Source organism: Chelonoidis abingdonii, chromosome 2, assembly GCF_003597395.2.
Source record: "Chelonoidis abingdonii isolate Lonesome George chromosome 2, CheloAbing_2.0, whole genome shotgun sequence".
In the NCBI taxonomy this organism is placed as follows: Eukaryota; Metazoa; Chordata; order Testudines; family Testudinidae; genus Chelonoidis; species Chelonoidis abingdonii.
In genome coordinates, this window is record NC_133770.1 from 67,922,219 (window position 1) to 67,939,698 (window position 17,480).

Sequence of the window (17,480 nt, forward strand, 5' to 3'; positions counted from 1 at the left end):
ATTGACAGGTATTTTACCCACTAAGAACTGAGTTTAGAATTCAATGTTTCTTCAACACAATTGGTAATTGATAACAGCGTCATTAATCCCTAAAGCAATTTAGGAACCTCCATCCCTTGCATTCCCCATACTAGTTTAGTCTAGTGACTAGAGTACACAACTAGGAGTAATTAGATATGGGCTTCCTTTCAGGTGCTATCATAGACCTGCTGTGTGACCTTGGGTAAGTCATTTTACTTCCCCAACCTCAGTTTCCCTATCTGTAAATGAGGATATCACTTCCCTACTTTGCTGGGGTGTTGGGTCTTCAGTCCTTAATGTTGTAAAACCCTTTGTGCTCTTCTGATATGTGAGCTATTGAAGTGCAGTGTATATTATTATTAGAGTTTTAGATGCTGGTAATTTTATCCACAGTTGGAGTAGAAATGTGGAAATCTTGAATTCATGTGTTGGCACATAACCAATGTGTTCCACCATTTAAGTTAATAAGAGTCTTACTAATGACTTCCGTTGATTTTGGATCAGTCCCTAAATGAGGAATGTGGCATTTGTAGTTTTAAGTCTGTGTGTACACAGCTGAACCTTCACTAGAGGCCCTACCTCCAAGAGATTAGTTTTAAAATATCTCCGAGCTCTTTAACAAAATTTAATTGAATCTTTTTAAGAGTCTCGGCCAAGTTCACAAGAAGCATCAACTGATCGACCTTTCATTGAAATAAATGGAATTGAGCCCACTTATGGCAGTGAGGAATTTGGTTTCCACCTCTGCTGGACAGTCAAAGAGGAGGGAAATCAAATAGTCTATTTTATTGTTTATTTAATGAAAAAAATCAAAGTTCACCTTTAAATTATAGTGCATCTTCTGTTTACTATATGACATCATTTGCATACTACAGTATTGCAAACTAGCTAAGAGGTTAAGGGGCTTCCTTCTCCATCAACCAGTTCATCTATTCAAAGAATGAGTTAGCTGGCCATGTGTACCATAAAGGAAGTGTGCTTACAGAAAAGACACAAGTCTGGATTAAAGAAATGGCTTCTTCCCCCAACCCCACCAGACCTTCTTTAGGCCCTGCTGATTTGCACACTGAAGACGGAAGCATAGCATTCCATGGTGTAGAATTCATTTCAACAATGTGTTCCTGCTCACAACATTAGCGTGGAGAGTCTTTCCCACATTCCATTTGCTCTGAATGTAAATTTTTAGTGCTTTTACTTCTTCCAGATGAGTAAATACTGAACCAGGATTCACAATGAGGAAAAGGACTTCCCTCGCTTTTTTGGAACTCTATCTATCTATCTATCTATCTATCTATCTATCTATCTATCTATCTATCTATCTATCTATCTATCTATCTATCTATCTATCTACATTTTTGACATGTCATCCACATTATGTACTCTGTGAATACTGAGAGGCACATAGATGCTGCAAAGTATAACTTACTATGTCTGTTTATAACATACCATAGCCAACAGCAGAGGTACTTAGTCTGGTTTGGCACCGAATCATCTCCATTTTACTACTACCAGTTTCTGTCTGTCTTCTAGGGACCTGCTGCTTTAAAATGCCGCTCTTTACAAATCCATCCAGACACATCTTAGCTGCTTTTGCTACTCCTTGATTTGCCTTGTTAAAGCAAAGAATTACCATAACTAGTAGCAAAAATATTAAATTTGTCCAATTTGTGCAAAAATATTTTTCCAGATTCTTTCACTTACATGTTGACCTCAGATTATTTAATCCACAGGCTGCCCCATTTTTCTGTTCTCTCCCTAGTAAGGTCGTGTCCACTTGCTCTTTCACCATAATAAGTTTTTCAACAGGCATCATTTAGACCACAATGTGCCCAGATTTTTTTTATATAATTATTAAACGTTTGCTCAAGTTTCTGTTGTTTTATTATTATTATTATTTAAAGAAACAGTTGAAATTTATAATTCTGTTATCAGGATTATAAATGTAATTACACCCATTAGTATATTGTGTAAGGTTTCTTACAACACATAGCCCTTCCCTCTTGTCTTCTGGGCAAAGAAAAGGAAATTAATTTAATATATCTTCCTGGTTGTAAATACCCAGTAGAAATCAAGTACGACTGTATAGTGGCTGGAATAAATCACGTCTGATTAGAACCAACTTGATCTATTGCAGACATGAATCATATGGGGAAAAAATGCATGATACCTGGGCACCTTTGGGTAGGGGAAGGCTGACTGTTTTGATTATCTTTTTTTATTGTTCTTAAGCAAGGATAAGCTGGCGGCATGGGTGACCAATCTGAATTTTGCTACTGGTGTGTATTTTGGGTATATGACTAGATAGGCCATCTGCATTTTAACCCTTTTACTTGGTTGTTGTCCAAGAGATCACTGCAGCGAATTTGCTCTCACACATAGAGTACAAAGATAGTTCTTACTTATGCTTACTTGCATTTTAGAATTGTTTTTGGCTCTTCCTGTGTCATTTGGATGGCTGAATGAATTTTTTTTAAATCCTGTCCATTGCCAAAAATTTATTAGAGAACTAAATACTTCTTTCTTCCTCTCTCTGTGTTTGCCTGGCAGCGTTTTCCAACAGAGGATCATCTGATGATTCACAGGCACAAACACGAAATGACTTTGAAGTTTCCTTCAATAAAAACGGATAATATGTTATCAGGTAAGAAGACATGGAATGTAAGAGACAGGTGAGGTACCTATTTTAATGTTGATATTATGACTCCTACTGGAAGGCTATTGTCAAAATACCTCCAAGAGGTTAATTTCAAAAGTATTCCAATCAAATAACAAGTAGAGATGGAACAGACTACATCTCTACCTCGATATAACGCTGTCCTCGGGAGCCAAAAAATCTTACCATGTTATAGGTGAAACTGTGTTATATCGAACTCGTTTTGATCCACCGGAGTGCACAGCTCCACCCCCCCCCCCCAGAGCGCTGCTTTACCGTGTTATATCCGAATTCATGTTATATCGGTTCAAGTTATATCGGGGTAGAAGTGTATGTGGTTCACCTCTGACAAGGTGCTAACTGGTATTTGTTTGTCTTGTTTGAGGATTGGTATGAGAGAGAGAGAAAGAGATTGTTGAACCTTAGCCACATTGGTTTTGCCTATATTATATACCAGGTCAATGGGGTAAAAGGCTGCTCCAGTGCTGCCTCCATTTATCAGCATTCCAGTAAAATATACACACTTAAGAGTGGCATTACGGAAATCTGTAACAAAAAGGTTACTGAAGTACATCTGTGAAGTTCCTCCAGCAGTCACTATTTTAATATATGAAAAGCTCACTTCAGCACCCATTTTATGCCACTTATAGTAGCCACCTTTTTAAGATACTGACATACTTCAATAGCTATAAACCAGCCAGTAGAAAAAAGCTAAAACAGTGACAATAGCTAACGTGCCCCTTGGGATAAAAACATTACTAGGTACAGGATCATCCTCGCATTTCCTTATTCTTGAGCTGGTTCTGAAGTTTTCACAGATGGATGTGTATGACCATGCCCATACATATACTGGTGGCTTGCTAGCATTGGATGTTGATTGTAGTTTCTGCTTCCTTCCCTTTTGCTTCTCCTACTTCTCATGTTTTATAGGGTATATTTTTAAGACATTAAGTGTATTCCTAAGATTATATCCATAGAATCTTTAGAAACTTTGTTTTTTTACAGTTTTAAGATTCCAAATTATAAATATAAAAATAAAAAGCGCTAAATTATGATGCCCAGTTAGGGTTTATACACTTTATTTGACATATTAAGTACTCATGGAGACAAATTTTCTAAAGTGGGCTCCTTCTGAGTAAGTTGTACCTGCTAAAAACAGAAGGGCATCTGTTGCCTGCATAAATTCCATTCGAATGTGTTTGTTGTAGGTGCATCAATGCAATAATTGAATGGATATGCAACAGGCTCAGACTTTTTTTGTGTGTGGATAAAACTCAGGAATCCCAATTTTAAACTGTAACTCTGAGTTATGTGTGCATTTAAGAAAACCCTCAAAAAACAAACAAACACAAAATATCCTTAGTAGTAGTAGCAGAAGAGGACTTTGGAAAAAATGGTGGGGCAAGTCTCTAAAGAGTTCTTCTCATAGTCTCCTTACATATTTTCTGTAGTGTAAATTATTTACTAGTCTACTCCACTGGATTTTTCACAGTGAATCCATAAAAAATTGTTTAGCAGATGTATTTTTGTAATCATGCTGCACTGAGGAGTAAAAGTGTTCACAGGTCCTCATACAGTCATTCCCATTGCTGTGATGAAGTGGTCTGGAGCTTGTCCATTGGACTGTATTAGGAGAGAGATGGCAAAGATGGGTCAAGAATTTGCTATATGTGTTTCCTTACAGGTGTGCTTGTTTTAGTCATCAGTAGTCATGTTTCTTTGATTTTGCACTTACAGGAAGATGCATATTATAAAAGAAGGGGGCAAACAATTTTAAGAGATTAGCTTTGGTTCAGCCAATTCATATTGATCATGACTTTTAGAGAATCACTTCCTCATTCTCAGTTGGTGAACTAAATGCTGTAACTGGGTGCCTTGCCAAAATGCCGCAGGTGTGCACCATATGAGTAGGTGAAAATATATTTGTAAGAAGTAGAATGACATAATGCATTTATCCCCAGGTGCTCCTGTGAGTTACTAATAACTTTCAAGATATTTAACCAAATTAAAAGACTATAAAAAAAGGACACATTAACCTGGGCCTTTGAGCATGAGATAGATGATGAGCACTCAGCTACAATGTTAATAGGTGCAGTGTAAGAATCCAAGCAGATGGTGATTATATGTCTGCACTGTGGGAAATATATAAATGAACTAAGATCTTTGTCAAAGGTAATTAAGGTGTTTGTTCTCTTTTGCATACCATTTAGTTTATATATTTCAGTACATCTCCATCTGTATTAGAAATAGTCAGCAGCTGCCTGCAAACATTTCATTTGGGTGTACGTGGTTTTTTTGTTTTTGTGTTGTTTTTTAAAATCATGCCTTTGGTTGACAAATGCCAAAATTGAATATTGTCTCCCCCTCCCCTTGAAAATAACATTTAGGGTAAAAATTTCAAATCAGGACAGGCAAAAATGTACAACACACTGAAAAGCAGGACATACAAAAATGCATATCTGCTTACTGTGCCCATAGAATTGGAGCAATTCTAATCCCACAAAAGTTTTTGAGATTTTGAAAAACTTTCCTGTCTTAAAGCATGAGGAAAAGTGGAAACCTAGAAAATTTTTTGTGAACCAAAATTCTGAAAACATTTCAGTGCAGGTCAATTGAAACATTTTGCGTGTTGATAATTTCAGAATGCTTCATTTGGATGTTGACTTTATTTTTTTTACTAAGATTAGCTTAAATTTCTAAACAAAAAGTCTTTGCAAACTGGAAAACTGGAATTTTTCATTGACAATTTCAAGACTTTTTTTCAAAAATTTTTGAGTTGAGAAATTTGTCAAAACCGACCCTCTTCTTTGTTTCAACAAATTTACATTTTCTGGGGAAAAAAAGTTTTTTAAAATTATCTCTTTGCAGGTGGTGGTGTCCTTTGGCAGTGGAACTGCTTGAGGTCCACTGTACTGGTGTGTGTACACTCCCAGTGCAATGCAGAGTTCAGCTTTGTGAGAGCTGCCTGTATGGCAACATGCATGTTTGGGGAAGGCTGGAGTGAGAGGAAGGGCTAGAAGAACTTCCAACGTACACATTCCCTGGTCTTTTCCTCCGCTCTCCAGCCAGCTTAGAAGTTATACACCAGGGCCATAGACTTGGCTCCAGCCATCAGGAGTAGCCTCAGTGGAGCAGCTCTATTACTACTCAACAGCCTTTGGAGTATGATTCCTCCACTTGTTTCCTTGGGCTGATCTCTGAGGGAAGATACATGGCTGAGTACTGGGGACTAGATTTGCATCCAGACCAGTAACTTTGTGCACAAGGCACATGGTTACCCAGCTTACATGTGGAAGTACAGAACTTTATGAGCCCAGTGGACATGTGATCATATTTGAGAGATGCGCTCTTGTGTGTTAAAAAATTGGTATTGGTATTGGTGAAAAAGAGAGAGTGTAAGGGTGCATGTACACAAAGAGAGCAATATGCGTATGTGTGTGTTATTCCAACCAGGAGATCATCTGGGTATTTCGGTGGGCAAGTCACCCTGCCTGTAAGTTAAGAGGTGGGTTTTTTTTATATCCTTTTTGCAATCCTCATTTCAGAAGGGCTGATACTTTTCCCACTCTTTGGGAGACACTGAGAAGCAGTCGTTTCATCACCCCACAAAACCCTGGGGAAATTTAAATTCCTTAAAGATGTTTTATTCTTGGATTTCATAAAGAAAAAATGAAATGATATATGAGAGGAAGAGACAGGCTTTCCCTTTAGACATTTGTCTTGTCTTCCCTTTTTTTGGCAAAGTTGTTCCTGTCATCAATATCCTTCAAAGAATTGAGGCTGCAATTGCCCTATAGCAAAGGCAGGTGTAGTATTTTCAATGCTAGCCAGGAGTTAGACTTTTCCACTGTCTCCCAATACGACGTACAAAATCCTTACAAAAGAGCAATCTTTTAATGTTGAATCTTGTATTTACATATTGACACCTTCCAATATTAAAAAGAAAAAGAAAAAATGAGCTGGTCAGGAGTATTTCAACAAAATGTTTTTTTTTGTCAGAAAATGCAGATTCAGTTTTGAATAAATTTTCTCAGGTCTAGGATGATTTTAGCCTGTGTGATGGGAAGCCCTTCAAGTTTCAGTACTAGTCCTATCACTCTGACTTTGTTATCATTGCTTGAAAGTAAAACATGGGTAAATATATAACTTCAGTGCTGCTCCACAGCTGAACAAGCCAAATTCCAGTTATTAATGCACAGCAGACTAAACAATTTTTTAGAAAGATGAAGCATCAAGTTACAGCCTTTGGCTATGTGCTGTCTAATATCTACATTATGGATGAATAACATTTGCAATGGTTTAGTGGTCAATATAAACTTTAAAAAGCTGGAGTTCTGTTAAAAAAAATTTATGGCCATCATTTGGTTTTGCAGGTTTTTTTTCCCCAAACCAGCATCATGCTGTAATATTTCCATTCTGTCTTGCTAGATGAAATCCAAAGAGGCAGTTCTGGGGTTGCAAAACGCATTCTGGTAGACAATTCAAATAAACGCTCAGTAGAGCAAGCTAACCATGCATTTCCTCCTAGCACTGTGCTTTCTAGGGCTGCTGTTTCAAAGGCAGTCCATTCAGGTTAATCCTCCTTTTTTAGGGGGCACAACTTCGTCAGTTTCAAAACATAGTGAATACATAATAGATTTTTTTTTTTTTACTTTGGTTAAGACCTCAGATTTCCTGTTACTTCACACCATATATTTTAAACGAGTCTAGAGCATCCAAGGGCCAAATGTTCAAGTGCTGAGTGCGCACAGTTGTGGCAAGGTTTTAAAAAAGAATTCAGCCTCCATTTATGCAATAAAATAAGGGCCACATTTTCAAAAGTAGTCAGCACTCAGTGTACTGAATTCTACATAATTTTTTTTAAAAAAAGTCTGGCTATTTAATTTGGTGCTGAAATGGGAGCTGAGTTCTTGAAAATCAGCCCCAAAGAGTGGGTACTGAGCTCTCTTGAAAATCTGTCCGCTAGTGTACAATAGGTTGACTCATCTTTGCTTGATTAGACAGCTGGACCTTGCCTTTGGTTGTATTATCCTCAAATTTGAGGTTTATATTTTACTTAAAATTGATGTCATTCTTAGCCTTTCTGGTAATAACTATGTGACCTCTGAACACCAGATAAGTGGGGTGTTCAGAGGTGGGGGGAAGGAGAGAGTTTAGCTCAGTGGTTTGAGCATTGGCCTGCTGAATCTAGCGTTGTGAGTTCAATCCTTGAGGGGACAATTTGGGGATCGGTTTTGCTTTGAGCAGGGGATTGGACTAGATGATCTCTTGAGATCCCTTCCAACCCTAATAATGTATGATTCCTAATTCTTCTTCTCATCCTATGTCTAAATTTGATTACCTTGAAGTCCAAGAGCTAGGTTGTGAACATTTACCAAAGCAGCCATGAGGTCAATGGGACTACATTTGTGAGTAACTGCTTGTCAGTGTAAGGGGTTCACAGCCTAGTTCTTAGGTAACCACCTCCCCATGCACAATTTCTGTAAACCTCTGCCCTGTTGGCTGCTGCTGGTTACAGAAGTACCACAGTGTTCTGAGGAAGTCTGTTCTTGAGGTATGTGTGGCTTAGCTGACAGCCAGGAGGAGTGTGAATATTTGTGAGGAATCTTGATCTCATGAGATTGCCAGCCTGGTTTCTGTACCACAAAATTCCATACCAGAGCAGGTCCTCAGATGGCATAGGTTGTCATAGACCTATTGAAGTGAGTGGGCTCATGACAGTTTATGCCAGCTGAGGAACTGCCCCCAATAATTGGGTAATTATTCAAAACATCTTCCAGAGGAGCAGACTTTGTCACCCGTACTCACACTGAATAATACCTTTCTCCATTGGTTCCCAGGGGCTGCTCTTGGTGTAGATGTACCACTCAACCTGTGTAACGATGGCAGAATCTGGCCTTCAATTTTTTGGGATTACTTCATCACTACTGATCACTTCTAAGCTTTTTACATGATGCGATACTTTGTCTCAGTCTCTTATTCTCTGAATAGATGTTGATGATCCACCCTTAGAGGTTTCTAAGGCCTGGCTCGACAAAGCCCTGGCTGGGATGATTTAGTTGGGGTTGGTCCTGCTTTGAGCAGGGGTTTGCACTAGATGGCCTCCTGAGGTCTCTTCTAACCCTAATCTTCTATGATTCTATGATGCCGCTCTTAGTCAGTGTCTGCTTTCTGTATTCAGCTGGGTGTGCCTTAGAAATGTTTTGCTGTCGATGCTGTAATTCCTGGCCTAGTGAAACAGTTTGAAATAATGCCTAACTTCTTGACCAGTCATGTACCTTAATGAAACATGCCCAGACCTTAGCTGCACCCGTTCTCTTCAGCCTCCTTTTTCTAGGTTCAGGTATAGGTAGCTCTGTAAAGGAGGGCAATTCGAATTTTTGTCTGTTTGTTTATTTTAATTTTACTTCGGTATTTATTTATTGCTATTAGTTTAGCTTGAGTTCTTAGCTGTTACTGTGTGACAGAGGCCAACCTGTGCACCCACATTAATTCTAGATTATGGCTATTTAGGAGATTTGCCAAAAAACCTGATTAACTTATTTCTGAAATCCTGCTTTCTGGTGCTGATTTGATTGTAATGAAACCTACCTTATCTCATATGAATATATCACTGAATAAGCGAAGAAAAAATTTTATATATTTACTTTAGATCCTAAATTGAATATCTCCTTTATGTCAAGGAGAATTTGGCATTCCTCAGTTTGAGTTACATAACAAAGTAAATTGCATTTTTCAGTAGTTAGAGTTATTGTTCATCCCATTGGATATAAAACGTGCTCCTCCTTCCTTTTACAGCGCTTCCAGGCAGAGTGCCAGATTAATCCTTGTATAACTCCACTGAGTTCAGTGTGGTTACACTAACTACTTTGGTTTGATCCTGAAGCATTGGGTATCCTCAACTCTCATTGATGGCAATAGCTCAGGGTGACCGTATTTCCTAAAGGGAAAATGGGACACCCCAGGGGGTAGCCTGAACCTTTCTCCCAACCCCCCTGCATCCTTGTGCGGGCCCTGCCCTCCCCAGTCCCTGCATGGGGCTGGTGTCACTGCTTATTCAAGCCCTGCCTGCCCCCCTGCACGGAGCTGGCATCTCAACTCCACACCCCCAGCATGTTTCTCACCACCCCACTTTTTTGGCAAAAGTAGGCATTTTTCCTGCTTGTTCTTGCCAACTTATCAAGTTGGCAAGGGCAAAAGGGACAAATGCCCACTTTTGCCAACAAAGTTGGGGTGTCCGGGACAATGCTTATAAAAGGGACTGTCCCAGCCAAAATGGGATGTATGGTCACCCTAAACTAGCTCCTTATACCAAGATTTCAAAGAAGATGCTTTGAGAGTATCATGTTTCTGACTAGCGGTTGTTAGATAATATAGTAGCTATCGGTGAAAACTAATATATGCACATGCATTCTTTCCTTTTTCATGTGTAGGTTGATTTTTTTTAGCATAGAAGCTAAAACTGTATTAAGGTCCGAATTTTGGCCATTGTGTGCTGGTGGAATTAGTGAGAGTGACACTTGTTTTCATCCTTTTTGGGCTGAATTTCAAACAATATGGGAGTTGATAATGACCAAGTATGATAGCAGGTTCCTGTAGGAATGTGGGTCAAAACATGCAAAGGAAATAAGTAGTAGTTTGAGCTAGATTGGGAATCATGCAGGGAGGAAAAAAAGGGATTTTTCTTTTCTTTTTTTTTGCTATTTGGATTTAACAAATATGAATTTCCCCCTTGTTGTTTATCCCCTTTTGAGTTCGAAAGGATGGTACCAGTGATATTTACTGATTTGCCACATGTCTGTGGATAGACCTGGTATTTTATAAACCATGCCAGTTTTCGGTTAATATGGTACTGTAGTCATAGTGTCATTTGACTGATGGGGACACGGAGAGACAGGTTAAAGATCTGCCCCAGACCACAGAGGGAGGGGGTGTCAGAGCTGACTTAGAATTAGGAGTTCTTGGTTCCCAGTTTTGCGCTCAGCAAACTACACTATCTCCTTGCTGCTGAAGATTATTCTAGATCAGAGGTTCTCAAACTGGGGAATGTAATCTTGGGCAGGAGTGGGAGGGGTGAGAAGCTGCTGGAAGCAGTGTTGACTTCAGAGCTGGGTGCCCGGCCAGCAACTGCCACTTTCCAGCCACCCAGCTCTGAAGGCAGAGTGGAGAGTGGCGGCTGCTGGCTGGGTGCCCAGCTCTGAAGGCAGCACTGCCGCCAGCAGCAGTGTAGAAGTAAGGATGGTATGGCATGGTATTGCCTACATACTTAAATGTCTCTGTTTGATTCAATGTATTACTGTTTTTTAATATTTAATGAGAGTTGCATTTTTTTTATCGGTATATGTACTTGTGTGGAAGGAGAGGGGGGTGTAAACTACTAGAGACACAAGGAAGGGGAGACCACTGCTCTAGATGAATCAGAAACCCGTGGTCAATGCTGTCACTGGAGGTGAAGCTTCCAGGGAACATTACAATTGCTTATAAACCCCTCTCCCCCCAAAAACAAAGAAACAAACAAACAAACAAACAAAAACCCCTCTCAGGATCTTGAAAAGAAGCCTGAAGGCTTTTTCCATACCACTTACCTTCTTGAGCCCCTTCTGGGTATAACATTAAAGAGAAACCTGTCCCTCTCTTTATTATTCTGGCGAGGGGTGGAGGAGAAGGGCTTCAGGAGTTAGGAATATTTAAATTAGTTTGATCATAAATCTTTCAGCATTTTAAATGAATAACAAGAAATGTTGACACTTTCTCCATGTTTTCTTGGTGTGGTCAATGTCTCAAAAATCTTTTCATAATGTTTCTGGTATGATTTCAACCTCTCCCTCAGAAAATAAATCTGGAACCAACTTACTCAATAGTACTTCTCTGCATTACTGGAACTTTACTATGTGTTCCACAGGACAAAAATATGAATGCTTGAGCCAATTTTCAGATAGTTCAGGCACAGAATTGCGCTCAATCCCTGCAGCAAAACACACGCATTGACTCTGCATGGACGTGCGTCTAATGAACTATTTGCACATGGTTATTGGTGCTTCATGCACAAATTCAGTGATGATATGTGCAAATTAGGGGTACACATTTGTCCATCTATAGTGTCAGGGAATCTGGCCCTTAAAATCTTTCTTAAATCTAGCTGAATGACAGCTGCTACAAATAAAGTGCTGCACGCTTTATAAAGCACTCTTGGCCAAACTCCAGCCCTGCACTTCACATACCGTGGCAAACCTCAGTGGCTTTGTTTTGTTTTTAATTCTGGGAGGTTGCGGGGGGAGGGCAAGGAGCAGGTAGATATTTGTGCATCTGCTGGGAAAGAGATGTTGTCTCAAAACGTGTATTCTACTTATCCTTGTTTTACTGCAAAACATCCATTGTAGATCCTTTTGATATCTGTTCTCAGACCAGACTCCTACACCAACCCGATTCCTGAAGAACTGTGAGGAAGTGGGCCTCTTCAATGATATTGACTGTTCCTTAGAACACGAGTTTAGAAAGGCACAAGAAGAAGAGAACAATAAAAGGGTATGTTTTAGTGCAACGGACTCTTTCCCTTTTCCCGCCCCCTAAGTGTTTATGGATGTTGTTTGAAAGGTAGACCTTCATTACCTGGTAGAACCTTTTTTGGTTGGAAACTAGGTGGCACTATAGATTGTGACATGTTTTCTAACCATTGAAATCATTGATCAAAATGTATAACCAAGCTTAGATCTCTCAAAGTGTCTTAGCCAGCTTTTGATTACTAGGTCCACCCTTAAGTAAACCTATGCAAACCACATGCCTCTTGAGGGAGAGATTTGGTAAAATCAAATGTTCTGACAAATAGGATTTCACGCATGATTCCTTTCACTTGCTAAAAGATGTTTTGGGGTGATGTGGAGAGGAAGTAGAAGAATGGAACGGGCATAAAAGTACCTCTGATCTGATTTCTGCTCTTGTTAAGTATCCCCCATTGTGCTTCTAGATTTACTTTTCATCACTCCTAATTTTATCTGATATAGATTGTATTTTTGGTAAAATATTTAAACTCAAGGGGGAAAAATCTAATTTATAGGGCAGTGATTTTCAAACTTTAGTAATCCAAGGACCCCCATTTTTATTTTAAATTTTTGGGGCTCCCCAGCTGAGCCCCAGGTTCCACCCCCACTCCACTCCTCCTTCCAAGTACCCACCCTTGCCCCACCTCTTCCCACCCCGTGCTCACTCCATCCCCCCTCCCTCCTTCACTCACTCTACTCCACCCTCACTCTCATCAGGCTCGGGTAGGTGGTGGGGTGCAGGATGCGGGCTCTGGGCAGGAGTTTGGGCATGGGAGAGGATTGTAGTGCAGGCTCTGGGAGGAGTTTGGGTACAGGATTGGGTGAGGGGTGCAGGCTCTGCAAGGAAGTTTAGGTGTGGGCTCTGGGCTGGGGCAGAGGGTTGAGGTGCAGGGTGTGGGCTCTGGGAGGGAGTTTGTCTGCAGGCAGGAGTGAGGGGTGCAGGCTCTGGGCAGGAGTTTGGGTGGAGGAGGAGGTGAAGGTTGCGGGGTCTGGCCAGCCAGCTCCCGAAAATGATTGGCATATCTCTCTGGCAGCAGCTCCTAGGCAGGGAGTCCAGGGGGTCTCTGTGCACTGCCACTGCCTGTAGACACTGCCTCCACAACTCCCATTGGCTGCAATTCCTGGCCAATGTATTTGCAGGGTCGGCACTCAGGGCGGGGGCAGTGCACGGAGACCTGCCTTAGCCCTGCTATGCCTTCGTATGCTTCAGTAGCCTCCAGGAGATGCAGTAGGAGGGAAGGAGTTGAGGGAGGCGGAGGAGTTGATCAGTGGGGCCTGCGGACTATCTGGAGTCCCCTTGGAGACCCCCAGGGGTCCGCGGACCCCAGTTTGAGAAATACTGTTATAGGGGACAGGTAGAGAGAAACTACAGTTCATTAGATCATGTATCCCATTTCCAAATATGGACCTGGCGTCCGCAAAGTTAGGAGCAGCTACGTCACTTTACAGTGGGCTAAGTATGCTAACTCAACCTGACCCAACATCCTCGCATTTGGGCTATCATAAAGCGTGGATATAATTGAAAGGTGACTATAATGAAGTTAAATATAGTTAAGGGATAAATAAAAGTGATGGATGAGTTGCTAAAACTTTCAAATAAGCACCCAACCTTTTGTTTGCTTCCCTGAACTGAAACATATCTAAACAAAGTGAGGTTTCCATCCTCCTCCTCCTGTGGGATCACCCAGTCAAACCATAGCTTCCCTCCTTCCTCTTTGCAACTCTCAGAAATACCTCTCCTTAACTTTCCTTTGGGCGCCAATTACCTCTCATCAATCCTCACTGCTTCCCCCTTAATCTATGACTTGGCAAATAGGATCCCCTACTATTGAACTTCTTGTTACAGGGCCCAGCTAGTCTGATGATGATCTGTATCTGTTTAGTCTAATTTAGGTCTTAAACAACAATTGAGGCTAAAATAAAGAAGGTGAGAGGGAAACAACTCCCCCTTCACTGCTAAAACCAGCAGGAGGCCCACCCATACCCCCTAACTCTTGGTTTGGGTAAGCAACAGTCCCCCATAGTGCCCCTGCCTCTTTGGCTGGGGTAATGAGTGCTCCCAGTTCAGGTTTGGTCCACATTAACTACTGTGTGGTGTCGGTCGTACTGCACCTTGGCTGCTGCAGAATTCAGAGTGCACAGACTCTGGGACTGTGCATGCTGAAGTGCACCCCAAGCTTATGAAATCTTAAGCAAGCAGCATTAAAGGCCTTGAGTAGGATTTTTGAGGTACTATAGGAAAACTTGTAAAGGACGAGAGCTATGGGGGTTCTTGGAAGGGGCCTACCGCCTATTGCTAGGCTGTGAAGAGGAAGATGAGATGTGTTCAAGGTCATGGGAAGGGAGTCCAAGGGGTTATTTGAGAATGGTTTGGAGGAGGGAACGAGGCTGGGGTTAGATATGGGAGAGGGAGGAAGGGAGTCCTAGCCATGCTGAGGGCAGGAAGGGGCATGCTCCAAACATGAAAGTGTCTGGGTTCTGGTTAGGGAATGGGGAAAATATTCCAGCCAGCTCAGCCATTACAGACTCACGTATAGGATGAGTGTTATGAAACAGCCATGTGAAGAGAGTAAATGTGTCTAATCTTAGATTGATTAGTGCTAGTATTAGTGCTAGTATGCACAAAGTTGGCAGAAGTAGCAAATTAGGACATTTTTTTGTGTTAATATTTCTACACAGATTATCAGTGCTGAAGAAGATTCCAGTGCAGCACCTACAGTGTGGTATTTATCTTGCAGGAATAAGAGATGAGCAGCAATCTCATGATCTTGGGCCCTGTGAAGTTAACCACAGATAATACAGTATGATGTTGCAGGGTCAGTTTCAGCTAACCAGGAGTAGTCGCACAATCTGATTAAAACCTAGACTAGGGCATCATGTTACTTGATAATTGCCAGTTGTTTGAGGTCCTCTGGAGGTCTTATTCTGCCCTCCTTCTGTCAGCCACTGGAGCTGCCATGAGCAATCTCCAGGGAGCAAAATGTGTGTTTTTCAAAAGAAAGGCAAAAGTCAAAGAGGCAAGGTAACGTGTAACATTTGTTCTGTGTTTCCAATTAGCCTGCTACACATTCATTCCTACATTACCAACTAACTGTAAGATATTATTTCTGAAGCTGGCCCCACTAGGGCCATACGCAAATGCAATAGGCAAAGGATACAAAGGAACGTGACTTGTTCACATGTAGTACTCATGAAACGCTCTTAATAGTCCCACTCTGAAGTGGAAATATAGCTTTCTGCAGCCATCTACAGTGATGGTAAGTAGGTTTAATGTGAGCAGCCCAGAGCTGTTATGCATGACTGAGAAAGGACTTCCAAAATATTTTGGATTAGGAGATTCTTTTACATCGGATTATGAAAAAAAATATGTTTATTTTAGTTTACTTCACAGTGGCTAAAGAGAAAACAGCATGACACAGAGATTCTATGAGAAAGAAGACAATTGTGTTTTTTTAACTTGTAAGTTTCCTTATTTGAAAACTTCAAGGCTACAGTCCAGTAAATTATTTTCTTTTTAAAACATGAGACCATGTGCAATCCACAGAGTCATAGAAATGTAAGGCTGAAAGGGACTTTGAGAAGTCATCTAGTCCAGCCTGCTCTGCTGAGGCCATCCCTGACAGGTGTTCATCTAATCTGTTGTTAAATACAGGCAGGCCTCGACTTTACAACGTTCGAGTTACGAGAAACGGCACTTACAGCGCTTCTACATAGATATCCTGATTTGACTTACAACTGTAGGTTTCGAGTTTATGACACTCGGTCCAGCAATGGAGTAGATTGCGGTTCAGAGTTCCAATTTACGATGCAAATGTAAGGAACTAATTGTGTCATAAGTCCGAGGACTACCTGTATGTTCAATGAGAAGGATTCCACAGCCTCCCTCGGAAGCCTATTCCAGTGCTGAACTATCTTTATAGTTAGAAAGATTTTCCTAATATCTAACCTAAATCTCCCTTGCTGCAGTTTAAGCCCATTACTACTTATCCTACCTTCGGTGCACATGTGGAACAATTGATCAACCTCCTCTTTATAACAGCCCTTACATATCTGAAGACTGTTATCAGGCCTCCACCTCTCCTTCCCAGCCCAATGTTCTTTTCTCAAGACTAAACTTTAACCTTTCCTCATAGGTCAGATTCTCTAAAATTTTTATCATTTTTGTTGTTCTAGCCTCAGTAGTCTCGCATCCTTCCTAGAGTGTGATGTGAAGAACTGTATGCAGTACTCCAGCTGTGGCCTCACGAGTGCCAAGTAGAGTGGGAGAATTACCTCTTGTGCCTTACTTATGACACTCCTGTTAATACACCCAAGAATTATATTAGCCGTTTTTTGCAACTGCATTACATTGTTAACTCATATGCAATTGGTGATCCACTATAACCCCCAGATCCTTTTCAGCAGTACCACTGCCTAGCCAGATATTCCCCCATTTTCTAGTTGTGCATTTGATTTTGCCTTCATAAGTGTAGTATTTTGCACTTGTCTTTATTGAATTTAGTTTTGTTGATTTCAGACCAATTCTCCAATTTGACAAGGTTGGTTTTGAATTCTAATTCTGTCCTCCAAAACACTAGCAACTCCTTCCAGCTTGGGGTAATCCGCAAATATTATACGAATACTTTCCACTCCATTATTCAAGTCATTAATGAAAATATTAACTAGTACCAGACCAGGGCAGATCTTTGTGGGACCTCACTAGATATATCCTCCTCCCCCTCCAGTCTAACAGCAAACCATTGGTAGCTAGTCTTTGAGTACAGTCTTTCAACCAATCTTTCACCCACCTTATAATAATTTCAGCTCTAGACCACATTGCCCTAATTTGCTTATGAGAATGTTATTTGGGACTGTGTCAAAAGCCTTATTAAAATCAACATATATCACATTGACAACTCTACTCCTTCCCCCCTCCAGTAGGCTAATAACTGTGTTAAAGAAGGAAAGCAGATTGGTTTGGCATGATTTGTTCTTGACAAATCCATATTGGCTATTCCTTATAACCTTGTTATCCTCTAGATGCTTACAAACTGATTTTTTAATAATTTGTTCCAGTATCTTTCCAACTATGAAGTTAGGCTGACTGGTCCCTGAGTCCTCTTTGTTCCTGTTTTTAAATATAGATACTATATTTGCCCTTCTTCAGTCCTCTGGTATATCAGCCGTCCTCCATGAGTTCTCAAAGACCATTGCTTCAGTTGGTTCCTTAAAGATCTTAGCATGACTTTCATCAGGCTCTGCTGATTTGAATGCATGTAACTTGTCTA

At 40.7% G+C, this 17,480-nt stretch overlaps 1 protein-coding gene across 3 annotated transcripts in view; it reads left to right on the forward strand.

Moving 5' to 3' along the window:
- Window positions 1-17,480, forward strand: part of CREB5 (cAMP responsive element binding protein 5) — a 359,760-nt gene that overhangs the window by 58,080 nt on the left and 284,200 nt on the right. For 2 of the 3 annotated variants that reach the window (XM_032773789.2, XM_032773790.1), the window contains 2 exons: window positions 2,569-2,662; window positions 12,078-12,199. In XM_032773789.2, the coding sequence (XP_032629680.1) occupies window positions 2,569-2,662; window positions 12,078-12,199 (216 nt within the window). Of the gene's footprint in view, window positions 1-2,568; window positions 2,663-12,077; window positions 12,200-17,480 lie in introns of those variants that run through there. The other variant, XM_032773791.2, reaches the window with a different exon arrangement.